Below are 17103 nucleotides of genomic sequence, written 5' to 3' on the forward strand. Positions count from 1 at the left end.
TTTTTTTTTTTTAAAGATTTTTTTTATTTATTTATTTGACAGAGACAGCGAGAGCAGGAACACAAGCAGGGGGAGTGGGAGAGGGAGAAGCAGGCTTCCTGCTGAGCCGGGAGCCCGATGTGGGACTCGATCCCAGGACCCTGGGATCATGACCTGAGCCGAAGGCAGTCGCTTAACCAACTGAGCCACCCAGGCGCCCCATGGTCTCAGTTTTTAAATTCAAGTCTTTAATCCATCTTGGATTCATTCTGATGTAGGTGTGAAACAGGGAATCTAAGTAGTTATTTTTCTAAATTATTAACTGGTTGTCCTTATAGCGTTTATCTGATAATCTGTCCTTTCTCCATTGACTTAAAAAAATGCACCATTTATCACATAATACATTTTTTGTCTCTACATTTGTCTGTTTCTAGATCTTCTGTTGTCTTCCTTTGTCTGTTTCTTTGGTTTGTTTTGAAAAGTTTTATTGGGGATTTAATTGGCATACAAGAACTGCATATATTTGAAGTATACAATTTGACAGGTTTTGGCATATGTCTGCACCCTTGAAATCATGGTCAAGACAATGCCCCTTAGTAATCTTTTTTTTTTTTTTTTAAGATTTTATTTATTTATTTATTTGACAGAGAGAGAGAGAGCACAAGCAGGGGGAGTGGCAGGCAGAGGCAGAGGGAGAAGCAGGCTTCCCGCAGAGCAGGGAACCCGATGTGGGACCTGATCCCAGGACCCCAGGATCATGTCCTGAGCTGAAGGCAGACGCTGAATCGACTGAGCCACCCAGGTGCCAGCCCCTTAGTAATTTTTACTCCTGCCTCTCTGCCCCCATCTCCTGACAATCTGCTTTTTTTTTTTTTTTTAAATTGAGATGTAAGTGACGTATATTATATAGTTCCAGGTGTACAACATAGTTATTTAACATTTATATACATTATAAAGTGATCACCAAGATAGGTCTAGCTACCATTTGTCACCATACAAAGTTGCTACTTATTATTTATATTCCTTGCGTTGTATGTTTGTATCCCTGTGCCTTATTTATTTTATAACTGAAAGTTTGTACCTTTTAATCCCCTGTCCCTATTTTGCCCATCTTCCCACTCCCCTTCCACCCAGCAACCATCTGATTGTTCTCTGTATCTGAGTCTGTTTCTGTTTTTTGTTTTGTTTTGTTTCGTGTTGTTGTTTAGATTTCACATAGAAGTGAAATCATATGGTATTCGGTACAAGTCCCTATGGCTTTAGTTAGTGTAGATTATAACTGGAATGACAAGTCCCTCTTCATTATTTTTCTTTAAAAAAGTTCCTTGTCGGGGCGCCTGGGTGGCTCAGTTGTTAAGCATCTGCCTTTGGCTCAGGTCATGATCCCAGAGTCCTGGGATCGAGCCCCACATCGGGCTCCCTGCTCAGCAGGGAGCCTGCTTCTCCCTCTCCCACTCCCCTTGCTTGTGTTCCCTCTCTCGCTGTGTCTCTCTCTGTCAAATAAATAAAATCTTTAAAAAAAAAAAAAAGTTCCTTGTCTGGGATGCCTGGGGGGGCTCAGTCGGTTAAGCGGCTGCCTTCGGCCCGGGTCATGATCCCAGGATCCTGGGATCGAGTTCCACATCGGGCTCCTTGTTCAGCAGGGAGCCTGCTTCTCCCTCTCTCTCCCTCTGCTTGTGCTCTCTCTGTCAAATAAATAAAATCTAAAAAAAAAAAAATTCCTTGTCACATTAGTAAATGAAGTAGTGTATGTTGGTGTGTATCTGAATTTATTGTTGAACCCCACTTAGGATTCTTATTTGTGTAGGTAGGATCAGGGAATGATACGAACTTTTTCTTGAATTCTTATGATGCTTTTTCCATAGCCCCTTGTGGAGTCTGTGCCTTACGAAGAAGCACTGGCCAACCGCCGGGTCCTTCTTAGCTCTACGGAAAGTCGAGAAGGCCTTGCCCAACAGGTATGGTGCCTGGCAAATCATGCTACTTGTTAAAAGAGCATAAATGTTAAATCCCCTGGAAAAGGCTTTTAACACAGAACAATTTAAAAGGTTATATAAGTAAACATGTAAAATTAGTGGTTTAACACATGCTAAAAAGCACCATAAGCATAATTCACTGAAGAACGTTTGTTGATACTCTAAATAAGTCATCTTGATTCAGTTGGTGGTATAACTGCCACTAAAGTAATATCAACACACTTGGGACATGGTGATTCTTTTTTTCTCTAGGCACTAGATTTAGATGTCGGGAATAATAAGGCAAAAAAGGGGGAGGAGCTAGAGACTCCGTTATTTTTATTTCTTAAATGATCAGGAAGGGAAATTTCCAATGTTCAGTTAGTTGGGCAGTTGAACTTGGGGGCTAGGTGGAGGTGGGAGGGACTAACTTTTCCAGAAGTTGGTGCCCGCTGACACTGGTTTAGCTTTTGTCAGAGACTTACTCCCTTCAACAGCAGGCTTGCTTTAAGTTTTGGAAGTATTTATCTTAAAAGACAGTGCAAATAAATTCACCTGAGACTTTATTTTGTCCATACTGGCACGTATCACTTATCTTTTTGACATTAATATGCTAGGATGTTGGAACTGAAAACTTAATTCAGAGAGTAATTCCTGAAAAACAAAATTCCTGGGATAAACAATAAGATGGAGAACACTTTAAAAATTGATTTTCCATTTTCTTCTTATTTTATCAAGAAAAGTAAGGCTCCAAGAAAGTAAGCAGCTTTTACCCAACGTAGCTAGTAAGTGGGGAGAGCTGTCTGGCTTCAGAGCTGTTGCTTTTCCCACTCTGCCGTTGACCAGCTGCAGGCTAGTCTGATAAGCACTGGGCGTCACTTCCTGCCTCTCTGCACTGAGGATAATATCTGCCTTTCAGGGTCGTGGAAGGATTAATTGAGCCAAGGGGAGGCAGTGTGATACAGTGAAAAGAATCAGAGTTGTGAGCCAGACACGTGGGGTCCCGATCCTTGCTTTGCCATTTGCTAGCTTAGCAGGTGGTTCAGCTGCTGGGAGCTTTAGTTCGGTTCTTTGAGAAATGAGAATTGAAGGACTGGGAGGCTTCAGTGGGTTAATGTCAGGAAAGTACCATGAACAGTGTCTGCTGCTTGGTAATTGCGCAGCCATGATAGTTGGTAAAACATTTGGAACTCACTGCAAGCTTGCTTTTATTTTCATGTAATTCTCAAACTTTTATTTGTCCTGAGAATTAGTTTTTTAAACTTCTTATTGAATGGAATATAACATACTTAAAAAAAAGTATACAAATACTTAATGTATAGTTGACCCTTGAACAACATGGGGGTTAGGGGCATTGACACCCCCCCCCCGTGCACTCAATAATCCGTATAGAACTCTTGACTCCCCAAAAACTTAACTACTGTTGACTGGAAGCCCCACTAAGGGCATAAATAGCTGATTAATAAATATTTTGTATATTATGTGTATTATATACCACATTCTTACAATAAAGTAAGCTAGGGAAAAGATGTTATTAACAAAATCATAAGGAAGAGAAAATACGTTAATAGTACTGTACTGTATGTATTGAAACAAATCCTTGTATAAGTGGATCCACGTAGTTCAAACCTGGGTTGTTCAAGGGTCAACTATATATATAGCCCAGTGAATTTTCACAAGTGAACATACTGATGTAACTAGCACCTTAGATAAATTTTTTTAAAAAGAACATTTCTTTATGTAAAGTATACCTTTAAAAAAAATTGCCAGAAGCCTTCCTTGTGCCCCTTTCCAGTTATTATTCTCCTTGCCTCCAAAGAGATCGATCATCCTGCACTCTAAGATTAGTGTAAAAATTCAGTAAATGGACTTTTCATTAAATGAGGTTATATAACATATATTCTTTCAGGTCTGGCTTCTTTTGTCCAACGTATTTGTAATACTCATCCGTGTTATATGTAATTGTGATCTGTCCATTTTCATTGTTGTTGAGTATTCTATTGTGTGAGTAGGCAGTATTCTTTTTTACGGCCTAAGGAGTGTTTGGGTAGTTTCAGGTGTTTGGCTATCCTGGTGCTCCTGTGAGCATCCTTATACATGTCTCTGGTAAATATGCACACTGTTCTGTCGGGGATACACCTGGAAGTAGAATTGCTGGGGCATAGGATAGGATGTCATCAGCTTTAAAGATCCAGCCAAACGGTTTTTTAAAGTGTTTGTCCCAAATTCCAGTCCTCCCAGCACTAGATGGTAGTTCCAAATGCTCCACAAATATGCCCACCTTTGTATTTTCTATCTTTTTAGTTGTAATCATGCGGGCGGTTTTAAATTGCTTTTTCTTGATAGTGACATTGAATACCTTCTTTTTTTATGTTTTTAGTCTTGTTCAGTGTCTGTTCAGGTCTTCTTTTTTTTTTTTTCTATTTTTCTACTGGGTTGTCCCATCTTTTTCTTATAATTTGTAGAAGTTCTTTATATATTCTAGATAATAGTCCTCTGTTGGATACATGCTTTGCAGATGCCTTCCATTTTGTGGCTTTCCTTTACACTCTCTTAATGATATCTTTTGATGAATAGAGATTCTTAATTTTACTCTCCACTCTCTCAGTTTCTGTTTGTGCTTTTTGTATCTTGTTCAGTATTTCCTTTTCCGTGTTTAACAATCAGGCTTTTTTGTTTTTACTTCTGGGAGGTAGTTGGGGTTGATGTTCTGTGAAGCCTTTCTTGAGCCACTAAGTTTTATCTGCATCATCCTCTAAGGTGCAGAACTCTATTGCTTTTCAAGGTTCAGCAGAGTTTGGAAAAGATCTCTAAACTGGAGCAGGAAAAAGAACATTGGATGTTGGAAGCACAGTTAGCCAAAATCAAGCTGGAGAAGGAAAACCAGCGAATTGCAGATAAGCTGAGGAGTACGAGCAGTGGACAGGCGCTCGGGCTGGCCCAGGAAAATGCCACCGGCGTGAATGCGGCGAGCCGGGAAGAAGCCTCAGCCAAGGCTGTGCTGGAGCCTGCTCACAGCACCAGTCTGGTAAGTGTCTTCTTTTGTAATGCCAGTTGGTAAGGACTTAACCTAGTGTTTGGTGTGAACCATTGAAATTACATGTCAGTGTGGGCATCTGGTGACTTAGTCAGTTAAACGTCTGACTCTTGATTTCGACTCAGGTCATGATCTCAGGGATGTGAGATCAAGCCCTGCGTTGGGCTCTGCGCTGGGCATGGCGCCTGCTTGTGATTCTCTCTCTCCCTTTCCCTCTGTCCCTTACCAGCCCTGCCTCTTAAATAAATAAATAAATAAATAAATAAATAACAGGTCAGTCAGTGTAAAACAGGTATAATCCACACATACCAGAAAAAGCAAGTGGTAAGCAGGATGCCTCCTTCAAAAAGCTATTCCATTATATTTCCTTTGATTTTGCATGAGACTTCCCCATGGTGAGGACTGTATTCCTGGAAAAGGTCTACTAAGTCAAATTTAAGGTGATTTTGTTTTTCCATAGAAACATTTGTTTTTTGTTGTTGTTGTTTTTGTTTTTTAAATTTTATTGTTATGTTAATTACCATACATGACATCATTAGTTTTTGATGTAGTGTTCCATGATTCATTGTTTGCGTATAACACCCAGTGTTCCATTCGATACGTGCCCTCCTTAATACCCATCACCAGGCTGACCCATCCCCCCACCCCCCTCCCCTCTAGAACCCTCAGTTTGTTTCTCAAGAGTCCATAGTCTCTCATGGTTCATCCCATAGAAACATTTGTAATATGGGTTATGTTTCTGAACAAGGGCTTGAATGTCTACCTTTTCATAGAAATGGCCACGTATACCATTTTAAACTAATTACATGATTCCTAAACAGTATAAAGTTTCACAACATATATATAATACAGAAACCCATCAGGTTATCTTACAACCTTATATTTCTTTTGTTCTTTTTTTTAAAAGATTTTATTTTTTATTTATTTGACAGGGAGAGAGAGCACAAGCAGGGGGAGTAGGAGAGGGAGAAGCAGGCTCCCTGCTGAGTAGGGAACCTGATGCGGGGCTCCATCCCAGGATCCTGGGATCATGACCTAAGCTGAAGGCAGATGCTTAACTGACTGAGCCACCCAGGCGCCCCAATATACAGATGTTTCTTAAACTTTTTCCCCCCAACTTTCTGTATGTTTGGAACTTTTCTTAATAAAATATGGGGAGAAAAAAAGAATTAAAATTTTTAGAAAAGCAAGAAAACATAAACTGAACTTCTCAGGGTTTTGACTTGTGTGGACACCATGCTCACAGGATGATCCTATAGTGACGCCCTGGTCCCAGGTCTGAGTCCCAGACACGAGTCCTGCACGTTGCCTCTGGCTAGGGGAAGCGGACTGACTGCCTAGGGGCACATTCAGCACACATAGCAGGATGTTGACATCTGTTCAGGTGTCTTTGGGTTTCCCTTCAGAGTCTGTCTCATTGATCTGGTCAGACCTTTCTCCCTCTGGTCGGATTTCTTCTTTCAACCCCCTCTCTTTCTGCTTCCCTGTATCTGTTCCTTCCCTCGGCTTTCACTTGCGCTAGCAGTGAAGTTGCTTGGGTGGCCAGGGAGTAACTTGGACCAGACCAGCCAGGAAGAGTGCTCATACAACAGTGATGTAGTGATTGTGCTCTGGCGCTGGCGCTGCGGACCTTGGGCACGTTAACTCAGGCAGTTCTCTCACAGGTCCTACAATATTGTAGGTACTGTCATCTTTATTTTGTAGATGAGACTGGGGGACAGAGAGGTGAAATAACTCAGCTGAAGTCACACCCTTGGTAAGTGATGGAACTAGGATGGAATCCAAGGTATCTGGGGCCATACTCCCCTCCCCTCTTAACTGTGGCCTTGTGCTCTGATGATTGGTGTCAGAAAACAGATCAGCTGACATAAAGTCATTTGTTTACTGCTTGCCTTCCTTGAAGTGCTGGGAGTTGGCAACATTGGTGTATTTGAGTCATTAAAGTCACTTGCTGAAAGTTCAGGCCTGTCTTTATTTGAACATCTTCAATGGCAAGCATGGTTATTAGGTATGTAAGTGAGAAGGATTTCCAGGGACATGGGAAACCTTTAGTGCTGAGCACTGTTGGGCCATGAGTGATGATAATGTGATTTGTGTTTGGTGAGTTTGGAAGTCACTACTTTCAGTAGTCTGTCCAATTAGCGTGTTTGTACATGGCCTTGATTTCTTCTGTTCACATCTCTTAAGGGTCTCTTTCCTCCCACCCAGCTCATAAGGTGCTATCAAAGTAATTTTCCTAGAGTATATTACTGATTATGTACTCTTGTTTTTAGACTTCTGGTGGCTCCCTGTTATCTATAGAATATAATCCACTCACTTGTTTGGCATTCTCGGTCTGTGGATACCTTTTCCAGACTACCTTTCTTGCCCTGTCTTCTACATCTCTTTGTACAAAGCCAAACTGAGCTCTTCGCTGATAACATTCTTTGCATTTTTGCTTCCTTGTCTTCGTTCAAGCTGTTTCTTTTGATATCTGTTCATTCATAACCCCTATCACCTGTATACTCACAAGCTTTTGCCTTCCAACTCCTCTTTCCTTCTCCTTGACTTTCTTGAATTCAGAATTCTACCCATGATTTCAGGTACAGCTGAGGTGCCACAGTTTCCGTGAACCCCAGTTTTGGGTGTTGTCTATGATGGTCAGGATTAGAGAACCAAGACATGATTGGCCTCCTTTCCTTTTTCACAGTAGGTCTTTGTTGCTTTCAATCTAAGGGAGCACAGGCATGGGTAGACATCTGTGGAGTGCTGTGGGGTCACAGAGGAGGCCGCTGGAGGGCACAGGGAGGATGGCACAGAAGAGGTAACATGAATGGGTTTCAAAAGTAAACAGGAGTCCAAGGTAGCAGAAGAGTATTTCAGGCCAGGAGAAGGGTCTCACCATGTAACTCTTCTTCCATCCTGTACGTGGAGGATTCCTGCCAAAAACAGCCTGGAGACCATTGAGATAAAAAAGTGATGGTGTTTTCTGCCTTCCTTGATGTTTCTCCTTTTCAGCCTTTCTTTTATCCTCCTGTCCCCACCTGCCCTTAGTGAACTTATTGAACTAAGTACGCAGCTCTGTGTGTCCTTCCTTTCGGGTGTCTGGAGCACGTCTGTGCCCATTTTAAAATTAACTGACTAACGGAGCTCATCTTACAAGCCCTCAGAAAATTAGTTTGGTTCAAGCACCTTGGGACTGAAAAAGTTACATCATATAGAAATACTATTTCTAACCCTATGGCACTTCAATAGTTGAATGCATAGTATTTGTCATTAAAATACCTAATAGTGTAATTTGATCTTTTAGCCACCTGCTGATTTATCGTAATAAAAGATGGCAGTAACCTCAGGAAAGGAAAAGCACAGAATAATACAAATTTCTGGTTCTTGCTGGAATTAAAAAGCACTCGTAGAATTTTAAATGTTTTATGTATAGAGAGAGTACATGTACACTGTAGATAATTAAAAACTACAGAAGTGTAAGAGAAGAAAAAAGTTGACATGCTCCTGAATACCCAAGCAACTACTGTTAACATTTTCCTGCAGAATTTCACACATGGTTGATACTGTGCTATATAAAATTTTCAAACCTTTTAGGGTAATGTGAATACACAAACATTTATCATATTATCAGAAATCTGTATAAACTTAGTTGTTGATTGCATAGTATTCTACCTAAAATATACCTTAGTTTGCCTATAAGTGGACATTGGTTATAATTTTTACTATTTTAAATACCATCTCCTTTTATGCATAAGGTTTTTTTCTGCATCTTAGATGATGTCTTTGGGATGTAAATCTCAGGGTTAGAGTTTACTAGGTCAAAAGGCGTGAATGTTTTAGAGTTTCTTGACCTTTTAATGCCAAATTGTTTTCTAAAAAGGCTGTATCAGTTTACACTCCCATTAGCATCATATGAGAAAATGTTGAAATTATGTACATTAAGTTTTCCTTCCATTTATATAATACCTTTTCTTTGTGGGTCTGTGTGCTGTAACACATTCTCAGATTGTAACCTGGGAGTCAGGGGATAAGGGTGGGGAGGCAGAATATAGATGCACACTCAGAGTTTCTTTTGCCAAATGTAGTCTAGTCGTATTTAAATATATAAAATTAAATGGTTGGCGTGTTACCACAGACAGTTTTTAACTAAAAGAGAAAGACTAATTGCTACTTCTGCTTCAGTGAGTAGAAAATTATGGTTCTTTAAAAAAAAAGTCTTATAAATGATCCTTTTTACAGCTAGGTGGGCATGACATTCATTAGCATACACTCAGTTGGTATACGGTTCACTGTTAAGAGTAATACTCTTGAGGAGATGATTTAGAATCTGTGAAAACTGTTTATTGGGTGTCATCTGTGAGAGTATCAGAATCCACTGAAGCTGAGTTTCTACGTTTCCTTAAGTTATTATGCCCAAGCACATGCCTTTCCACCTTGGACAGTAACCTGAAACCATTATTCATGACTCTCTGTTTTTGAAATCTTAATCCACAAAAGCAAGCTTTAAACAACTTGGCAGTACATTTTCTTTTTCATTAATTTAAATCTGAAGTGTGAATACTTACTAATGTCATAACATTGTATCAAAACATATATTTCTTCTTTCTCCTTTTGAACTTTCAATAGAGTGTTATTTGTGTTTTCTGTTTGGAATGTTCAGTTGTTATGGTCACCATAAAACTGTCTTTACCCCTCCTTGTCTACTGCTTTGGAAATAGGCATAGAAATGACGAGATGAGTCAAAGCTGTTCTTCCTCTTTCTCTTCCCAGGCAGTTTTTGGATTTCAGTGAAAAGAACTACAGCATTTTGATAGGAAATAGTGATCGTTATCCATTACTGCCTCATGACGGAAGTAGGGAACGCAGTTAGCTCTCTGTAGGTACAGCTTCCTGGTAGGTAGAAGACCAGACAGGTGATCTTCTAGGTCTGCACTCATGCACTTAAACACAGTGTGAACTGAGAAGAGAAAGTATTACAAGTGTTGCAGCTATTGTGTTGGAAGTGAAAACAGTCTGTTCTAAAGCTTTTTTTCCTCTTATGTTCTAGATTGGGATTTTAACCAGGACATCTGACAATGAGGTAATGTGTGCTTGGCATCACGTTTGTTTGTAAATATTTGGCTGTGTGTTTATTCACAAAGTCCTGCAGAAGTCAGCCTTGTCAAATTGTTTTCTGACGTTTCTAGCAAATGTGGAGCCAGTGTTTTTCTCCTCCATCCGTGGATCCATGTTGCTTTTCTTTCTGGTTCTACTTTAACTGTCACCAACAAATTATAGCCTGTTTTTGTAATCGCCTCGTTGAATGACTTGGCTTGGCAGTTTGACAAGGTGTGGTGGGAGCCTGGCCAGCAGCTTGGCTGGCATCCTGCGTGAGGCTGGAGGCATCAGCCCTCCCAGTGGGCAGGCTGGGGAACAGGGCTTCTCAGGGCCTTGACCAACAGTGTGCTTGTGAGTTCTTCCCACTCCTCAAGTGAGGGAACCCAGGTCAGATTTGGCTTTTGAGTTTGGAAGTATTATAAAATGTAACTTTATAAATAACCACTCAAGGAACATTGAAGTTCTTCAGCTTTCTACTCAGTGTGACAAGCTGGTAAACACAGTTCCAGTAGGTTGGTAAACTCTTTGATTTCCTTATTGGGCTTTTACTTTAGGTAATCTTGAACTTCTGTGTGTGTTTTTAAATTAAACTCTATAGCATACCATTGCTAGAGTAACTAGAAGAAACATTGGTCTGGGACAAGGGCTGTAAACTGTTCATTATAGAAATAGTGTAATTGGTTAGTGTGTTTAAGAGTATTAGAACCGTCTTAAGATAATTTGGGGGAAAAAAAAGAATGTTTGGCTTTTAGGGGTTCTAGTAAATGCTCCCTGTCCTGTGCCTTCTCCAACTGAGAGGGGGATGCAGGTGTCCGACGGATGGGGATTTTGAAGGCCAGGTTTGTGGCTTGTCAAAGCCGATGGAGGGACATGGCCCCAAAGGTCGTGGGCCTCCCAGTACTTCACTTCTGCTCTGTTCTTTTGAAGCCACAACCTTGTTCTGACATAGGCAGGATGCTGAATAAGAGAAATGTGGAATATACATTTACCTGGTTTGTCTGAAGTTTCTTCGAGGGGTAGGGAAGCTATGATTTCCCATCAGATTTCACATGAAAATGTACAAAATGTTGTCTTTTTTCCTTCTTCTTCTAGAGTGATGGTCATCTTTTCTAGAACTGCTTCATTTCACTGGCATTTATTTACTTAGTTCTGTGTGCTCTGTTTAGCTTCCAGATGTGGAATCTCGTGAAGACTTAATTAAAAATCACTACATGGCCAGGATAGTGGAGCTGACTTCTCAACTACAGCTGGCTGACAGTAAGTCAGTGCACTTTTATGCTGAGGTGAGTGGAGAGGGAATTCGATTTGGTGGCTTTTCCCAATCCGGGCAGGAATTAGGTCACCATCCAGGTCCCCTGCTGTTCACTGGAAGACAGATGTCTGTGTCTGTGCATCCATGTGAATTTGGTTGGAGTTCATATTGATTGGCCTATATCCAATCAAAAATCTTCATTTCAATAAATACAGGACTGATTTGTCATTTCCAGGTTACCGAAAGATAGTTGAGAGACTTCTAGGTCGCCTTTCCTATGGTCACATCACAGATGTTCGAGTGATTACTTGTTTTAGAGAATTACAGGCAGGTAGACATTCACAAGTCAAGGAATTTTCCTGCAAAGAAATTAAAAAGCAAAATATGCCTGGTTCTTCTTCTTCTTTTTTTAATACTCTTTAATTTCTAAGTGACAAGTTGTAGAAATGAGGCCCTATAAATGATGAAATGAAAAATGTTAAATGTTTTAAGCCTTTGTTATATAATCTTAGTTTTTGTTACATTTTCTTCTTCCCTAACCAAATAATTCATTTTCTTAGGAGAATTAGAAAAACACTATGCAAGATACTCAATAAAATAATACACAGTTCATTAATTACAAGGGAGAAAATGAAGGAAGAAAGTACAGAAATCAGAGTACAAGACAAATGATAAGATAGAATGGCTGTCGCTCAACATATAAGAATACCTGTAAGGTATCTGATTTAAAACTTTCAAAGGTCAGTTACAGATGGCAGACGGAGAATTATGATGCTTTAAGTTGTTAAAGAACTTGAGAAAGAAAAGACAGCACCCTTTATGGGGACTGCGTGATTTTTCTCCTGTACTGCGGACTTGGAGAGGTTGATGGGAGGCCGGTTGCTCAAAGTGGAGAGGGGCTTTGCTGCTTCTTCCCTGCTGAAATAAATGATGTCTTAAGCTCCGTGTTGCTCACCAGCTGCCATTACCTCCCTCTTTGGTAACAGCTGGTTGCACTGTAGAAAATCCTCCAGTGTGACCTCAGGGCTGAGCTTCTGAGCCTGGGAGTCCTGTCCTTGTCTGGGTCCCTAACTGCCTTCTGAGGTATCGTCTCAGGCTTGATTGCCATCGCCCTGAAGACCCATACCTTGCAAAACTCTCTCCCTCTGTTTCAGGTGTGGTGCTGAGCACATAGTAGATGTTTGGTTAATAGATGGTGGTTGATTTGACTGGCAGAACTTTCCTGAAATTCTCTTGTGAGGAATGAAATGAGTAGCTGGGGAATATCTGAGGCTCTTTTGTTTCCAAGAGATTTGCTTGTCTTGGTAAATGTCTTCAGCACAATGTGCTACAAGAATTTCTACATTGCCCTAGTTTTTCCTTGTTTATAAACAGGAAGTGGTGACCCCCTCCATATGACTTTACTGGAATGGTTAGTCTGAGTGTCTGATGTGGACACAGATTCAGATGTGTCTCGACAGATCCTCCTTGTCAAAGTCGCCTGGCCTTATCAGAAAGTGTAGCAAGCCTTTTAATGGCACACCGTCTTTGAATAGTGAGAAACAGAATTTTTCTTTCTTCTTCTTGATCAGCTCTGTCTCTGGGTAGCCTAGCTTTGGTAGAACCCCAAAGAAAGCACTGGGATCTTTGCATTCCTGCACTCACTTCGTCCTCCCCGTAGAGCAAGCCTAATCTGTAGCTTGGGGCTGTAAAGCTTTTATTGTTCTGTAACGTGGTCTCTAATAGAGGACTTAAAACACAAGAAAAGTGCCTTAGGATTCATCTTGCATGGTCAGATGCCATTGATAACTTTTGAAATAACCACTTCTGTTCTCATCCGGTGTGAGTATAAATGAATCCTGGGTAAATGTATAAAAACTTCTTAAGGGGCGTGCCCGGCTGGCTCAGTCAGTATTATGTGCCGCTCTTGATCTTGGGGTTGTGAGTTCAAGCCCCACATTGGATGTAGAGATTACTTAAAAATTAAATCTTAAAAAAAAAAAACAGCAGAAAAACTTCTTAAGTTGTTTGTAACTACTGGTCATCAGGCTAGAGCTAGGAGAAACCTTGACGAGCTTGGGTTGGTAGATTTTTTTCCTTATTAAAGTGGTGTGAGGGGGACCACATCTTATGTGTACTCCAGTGTGTGGTACAGGCCTGAAGTGAATTTGGTTTGGGGAAATGCCCTCTGAGGTCATGGGATGTTTTCTGATTTAACAGTGCCGAGCGCTCTCGAAGAGACTGGCCTTGGCTGAAAAGTCTAAAGAGGCACTGACAGAAGAGATGAAAGTAGCGGGTCAGAGCATCAGCAGACTTCAGGTGGGTTCAGAAGTGCTCCCTGCACGGGGTTCATATGGTTTTCTCTGGAAGTTCTGGGGCGGCAGGGTCCGCATTTCCTTTCCAAAGTAGTGGTGTTCGCCCTCTAGACATACATTTTTCCATCCAGTTTATTTCTAACTCATTTTAAAGTAATATCTTACTTATGTCAGGCAAAAAGTTGTATATGGCTTGTTTCTCTGACTTGATTTTACTTTCAAGAGCTTTGTAGTCAGCATTTCCTTAAATGATACTTACGCTAATCCCTGTCGTGGTGGGCTGGACACTTGTTCTGTTCACATGACTCTGTTCCTTCTCTTTACTGTTTCATAAAACTGGCCTAAACTGAAAGCTAGGGCAGCAAAATAATCTTCCTTACTCACTGCTTTGTTTTGAAGCCTTGTTTCCAGAAAGCCTCTATTAAATATAAACATGATACAGGTGGAGAAAAAATACATTAGCACAGTTAACACCTGCTTCCTCCTGGTTTCAGATTAGTTTATCAGATTAGCTAGGAGCACAGGATTAGATTTTAAGGGGCTGGAGAGAGCAGAGAGATGGGAAGCCAGACAAAGGTGCTTCTTCCAGGGAGGGGCCTGCCCTGAGGGCTGAGGGCCTTGAGCCAGTAGGTACTGGGCTGGTGGGAATGTGCCAGAGGCAGACTTGCCCACCTCACCAAAGGCTCTGGAAAACCCGAAGGGATTTGGAAAGATAATGTAGCCCTTTTGTTTTTTTGTGACAGTTTTATACCTGATGTAGGACAGTCTTTTTGCAAAGAGATTCAGAACATATTTTGCAGGCTGAAAAGAAAACCTTCCCCCGCATTTGTTTTAATTTTGTGCTCTTATTAGGCCTGTGGCTTGTCCTTCAGGTTAATTGATCAGATAGGCCGTCTTGATAGGTTGCTTTTCTCAAATTCCTTCTATAAATTAAAAAAGCTTTGGAGTGGTGTGACTAGTGGGGTTTTGATTTTTCTTTTTTTCCCTCTGTTCCTTTGCCATTTAGGATGAGCTGACAACTACCAAGAGGAGTTACGAGGATCAGTTAAGTATGATGAGTGACCACCTATGCAGCATGAACGAGACATTATCTAAACAGAGAGAAGAGATTGACACACTGAAGATGTCCAGTAAGGTAGGGGAGGAGGAGGAGGGAGTCTCTCTGCAATATAATATTTAATATGTAATGTATCTAATATAAGGTATTTCATTGCTGTGCATTTCAGGAGCAAAGGTTAAGAGATTTAAAGTGTTTTTAAATGATTTTTCTTCATATCATTTGTCCTGTTATCCAAAAGTAAAATTCAGTGTCTTTGAGTTGTAAGTTGAGAGAAGGTCTGACCTTTAAGACTTAATACTATGTCCTTTGATTTTTGGCACTTTTGGCATTTCTGCTACTGTTTTGTCATTTAGGGGGACTTTTAGGGAGGTTATGATGGCTATACTTTTTTTTATATATAGGAGTCTAAAATGGTGCTGTTGAAGACTCACCTTCTTTAGCAGGTTTATTTTCATACACATCCATATAACCTAGGAACATCTTGTCCTTTTCCAGAAATTTCTTTTGATTTCATTTCCCATAAAGCCACTGCTTGTCTAGGCTGGGGTCAGTAGATATTGGCAGTACCTGTATGTGGAAGCGCATATCTGCATATCCCATGTCTGTTGTTGTAACATAATAGATATGCTCTTTTACCGGGAAAGGTAGGCTTCAGGAAGCCAGGAACTTGGTTTCATGCATCATCTCAGATGCTTTGCACATTTTGTAACTCAGACAGTATGTACCACTGCCAGTGGGGATTTACCGTCTCTAACCTATGCTCTTGGAAATCTGCTGTTGCCTGTCATTGACCTAGCAGCCATGTATTGAGTTCCTTCTGTGTGCTGGCACTGGAGAGGAAATAGAGATGAACACACTATGGCTTGATCTTAGCATCGGCTAGTGGTGGTGAGGGCAGCATTCTGCTCAGTTGGTGTCTCCTTGGAATCTGTCACGTGAGTGCATTCGAACCCGCATTATGTAATATTGTTTTCCCGTGTAGTTTCAGGTTATTGATCTGCCTCTGGCTACTTTGGAGAGAGAGCAGGAGAGCATCGTGATACTTTCCTGGGGCATCTTGTAATGATTGTAGCCAGACAGTGTGGTTTTGATTATGGTTCTTCAGTTACTTGTGCTTCAGGAAACAAGCTTGGAGGTGATGAGTAGGGGGGTCGGTCCTCTTGAATCTTGCCTCCTGGAACTCCTTTGGCCTTTTTCGTGATGTCCCAGCAGGACAACAGCTAGTTCACAGGTTATGTTCCTCGTCATGGTAGAAAGCACGTACATTAGTTTGAATATTAGGAAAAAGCCTGGTTTAATGCCTGACATTTGGAAAGAAGTAGCAATGATTTTAGGGGAGCTTTTCTGATTCTAGAGCTGTAGAAGGCTTTTTTTTTTTTTTTTTTAAAGATTTTATTTATTTGACAGAGACACAGCGAGAGAGGGAACATAAGCAGGGGGAGAGGGAGAAGCAGGCTTCCCGCTGAGCAGGGAGCCCGATGCAGAGCTCGATCCCAGGACGCTGAGATCATGACCTGAGCCGAAGGCAAATGCTTAACGACTGAGCCACCCAGGCGCCCCTCTGTTAACCTTTTTATGATCATTCCATGATCCCTATATTTTGCGCCCTCCCCTGTCCAGTTTGTTAGTAATTTAGATTGTTGGAGCATCATCTTATGGTGGAGTTGACATGGTCTCTGTTGAATGCCAAGTAAACATCTTGGAACCATTTGTTGGCTATCATCTTGTTATTAATGCTTGTGTTCTGCAAGCATTAACCACACACATGACAAAAATGTATTTGTACCTAACAGTTAAGTATAGGAATCAAGTTACAATGTTTTCTTTCTTTTTTTTTTTTAAAGATTTTATTTATTTATTTGACAGAGAGAGACACAGCGAGAGAGGGAACACAAGCAAGGGGAGTGGGAGAGGGAGAAGCAGGCTCCCCGCAGAGCAGGGAGCCGGATGTGGGACTCGATCCCAGGACCCTGGGATCATGACCTGAGCCGAAGGCAGTCGCTTAACCGACTGAGCCACCCAGGCGCCCTACAATGTTTTCTTACAAAGTGAACTTCTCCAGAAAGAAGGGAAGTTACATAAAACTGGAAAGTCCAAATCTCCATATGTGGGGGGACTGGGAATGAGTTAAGACATCTGCCCTTAGCTCATTTTCAGCCAGTATCTGAGCTTCCTTTTTCAGATCACTGCCATTGGGGTGTTACTTGGCACATATTCAAAATTAGTATCTATTAAGACCTCTTTCGGGGGCGCCTGGGTGGCTCAGTTGGTTAAGCGACTGCCTTCGGCTCAGGTCATGATCCTGGAGTCCCGGGATCGAGTCCCGCATCGGGCTCCCTGCTGTCAGCAGGGAGTCTGCTTCTCCCTCTGACCCTCCCCCCTCTCATGTACTCGCTCTCTCTCATTCTCTCTCTCTCAAATAAATAAATAAAATCTTTAAAAAA

At 41.2% G+C, this 17103-nt stretch overlaps 1 protein-coding gene across 1 annotated transcript in view; it reads left to right on the forward strand.

The window, feature by feature from the left end:
• The window catches only part of PPP1R21 (protein phosphatase 1 regulatory subunit 21), a 56667-nt gene that overhangs the window by 38208 nt on the left and 1356 nt on the right, over nucleotides 1-17103 (forward strand). Inside the window, exons 14-20 of the mRNA XM_081832310.1 lie at nucleotides 414-433; nucleotides 1845-1937; nucleotides 4720-4962; nucleotides 10004-10036; nucleotides 11220-11336; nucleotides 13505-13603; nucleotides 14606-14734. Of these exons, the coding sequence (XP_081688436.1) occupies nucleotides 414-433; nucleotides 1845-1937; nucleotides 4720-4962; nucleotides 10004-10036; nucleotides 11220-11336; nucleotides 13505-13603; nucleotides 14606-14734 (734 nt within the window). The remainder of the gene's footprint in view (nucleotides 1-413; nucleotides 434-1844; nucleotides 1938-4719; nucleotides 4963-10003; nucleotides 10037-11219; nucleotides 11337-13504; nucleotides 13604-14605; nucleotides 14735-17103) is intronic.

The sequence above is a fragment of the Leptonychotes weddellii genome, chromosome 10 (genome assembly GCF_054177405.1).
Source record: "Leptonychotes weddellii isolate Sample4059 chromosome 10, ASM5417740v2, whole genome shotgun sequence".
Taxonomy (NCBI): domain Eukaryota; kingdom Metazoa; phylum Chordata; class Mammalia; order Carnivora; family Phocidae; genus Leptonychotes; species Leptonychotes weddellii.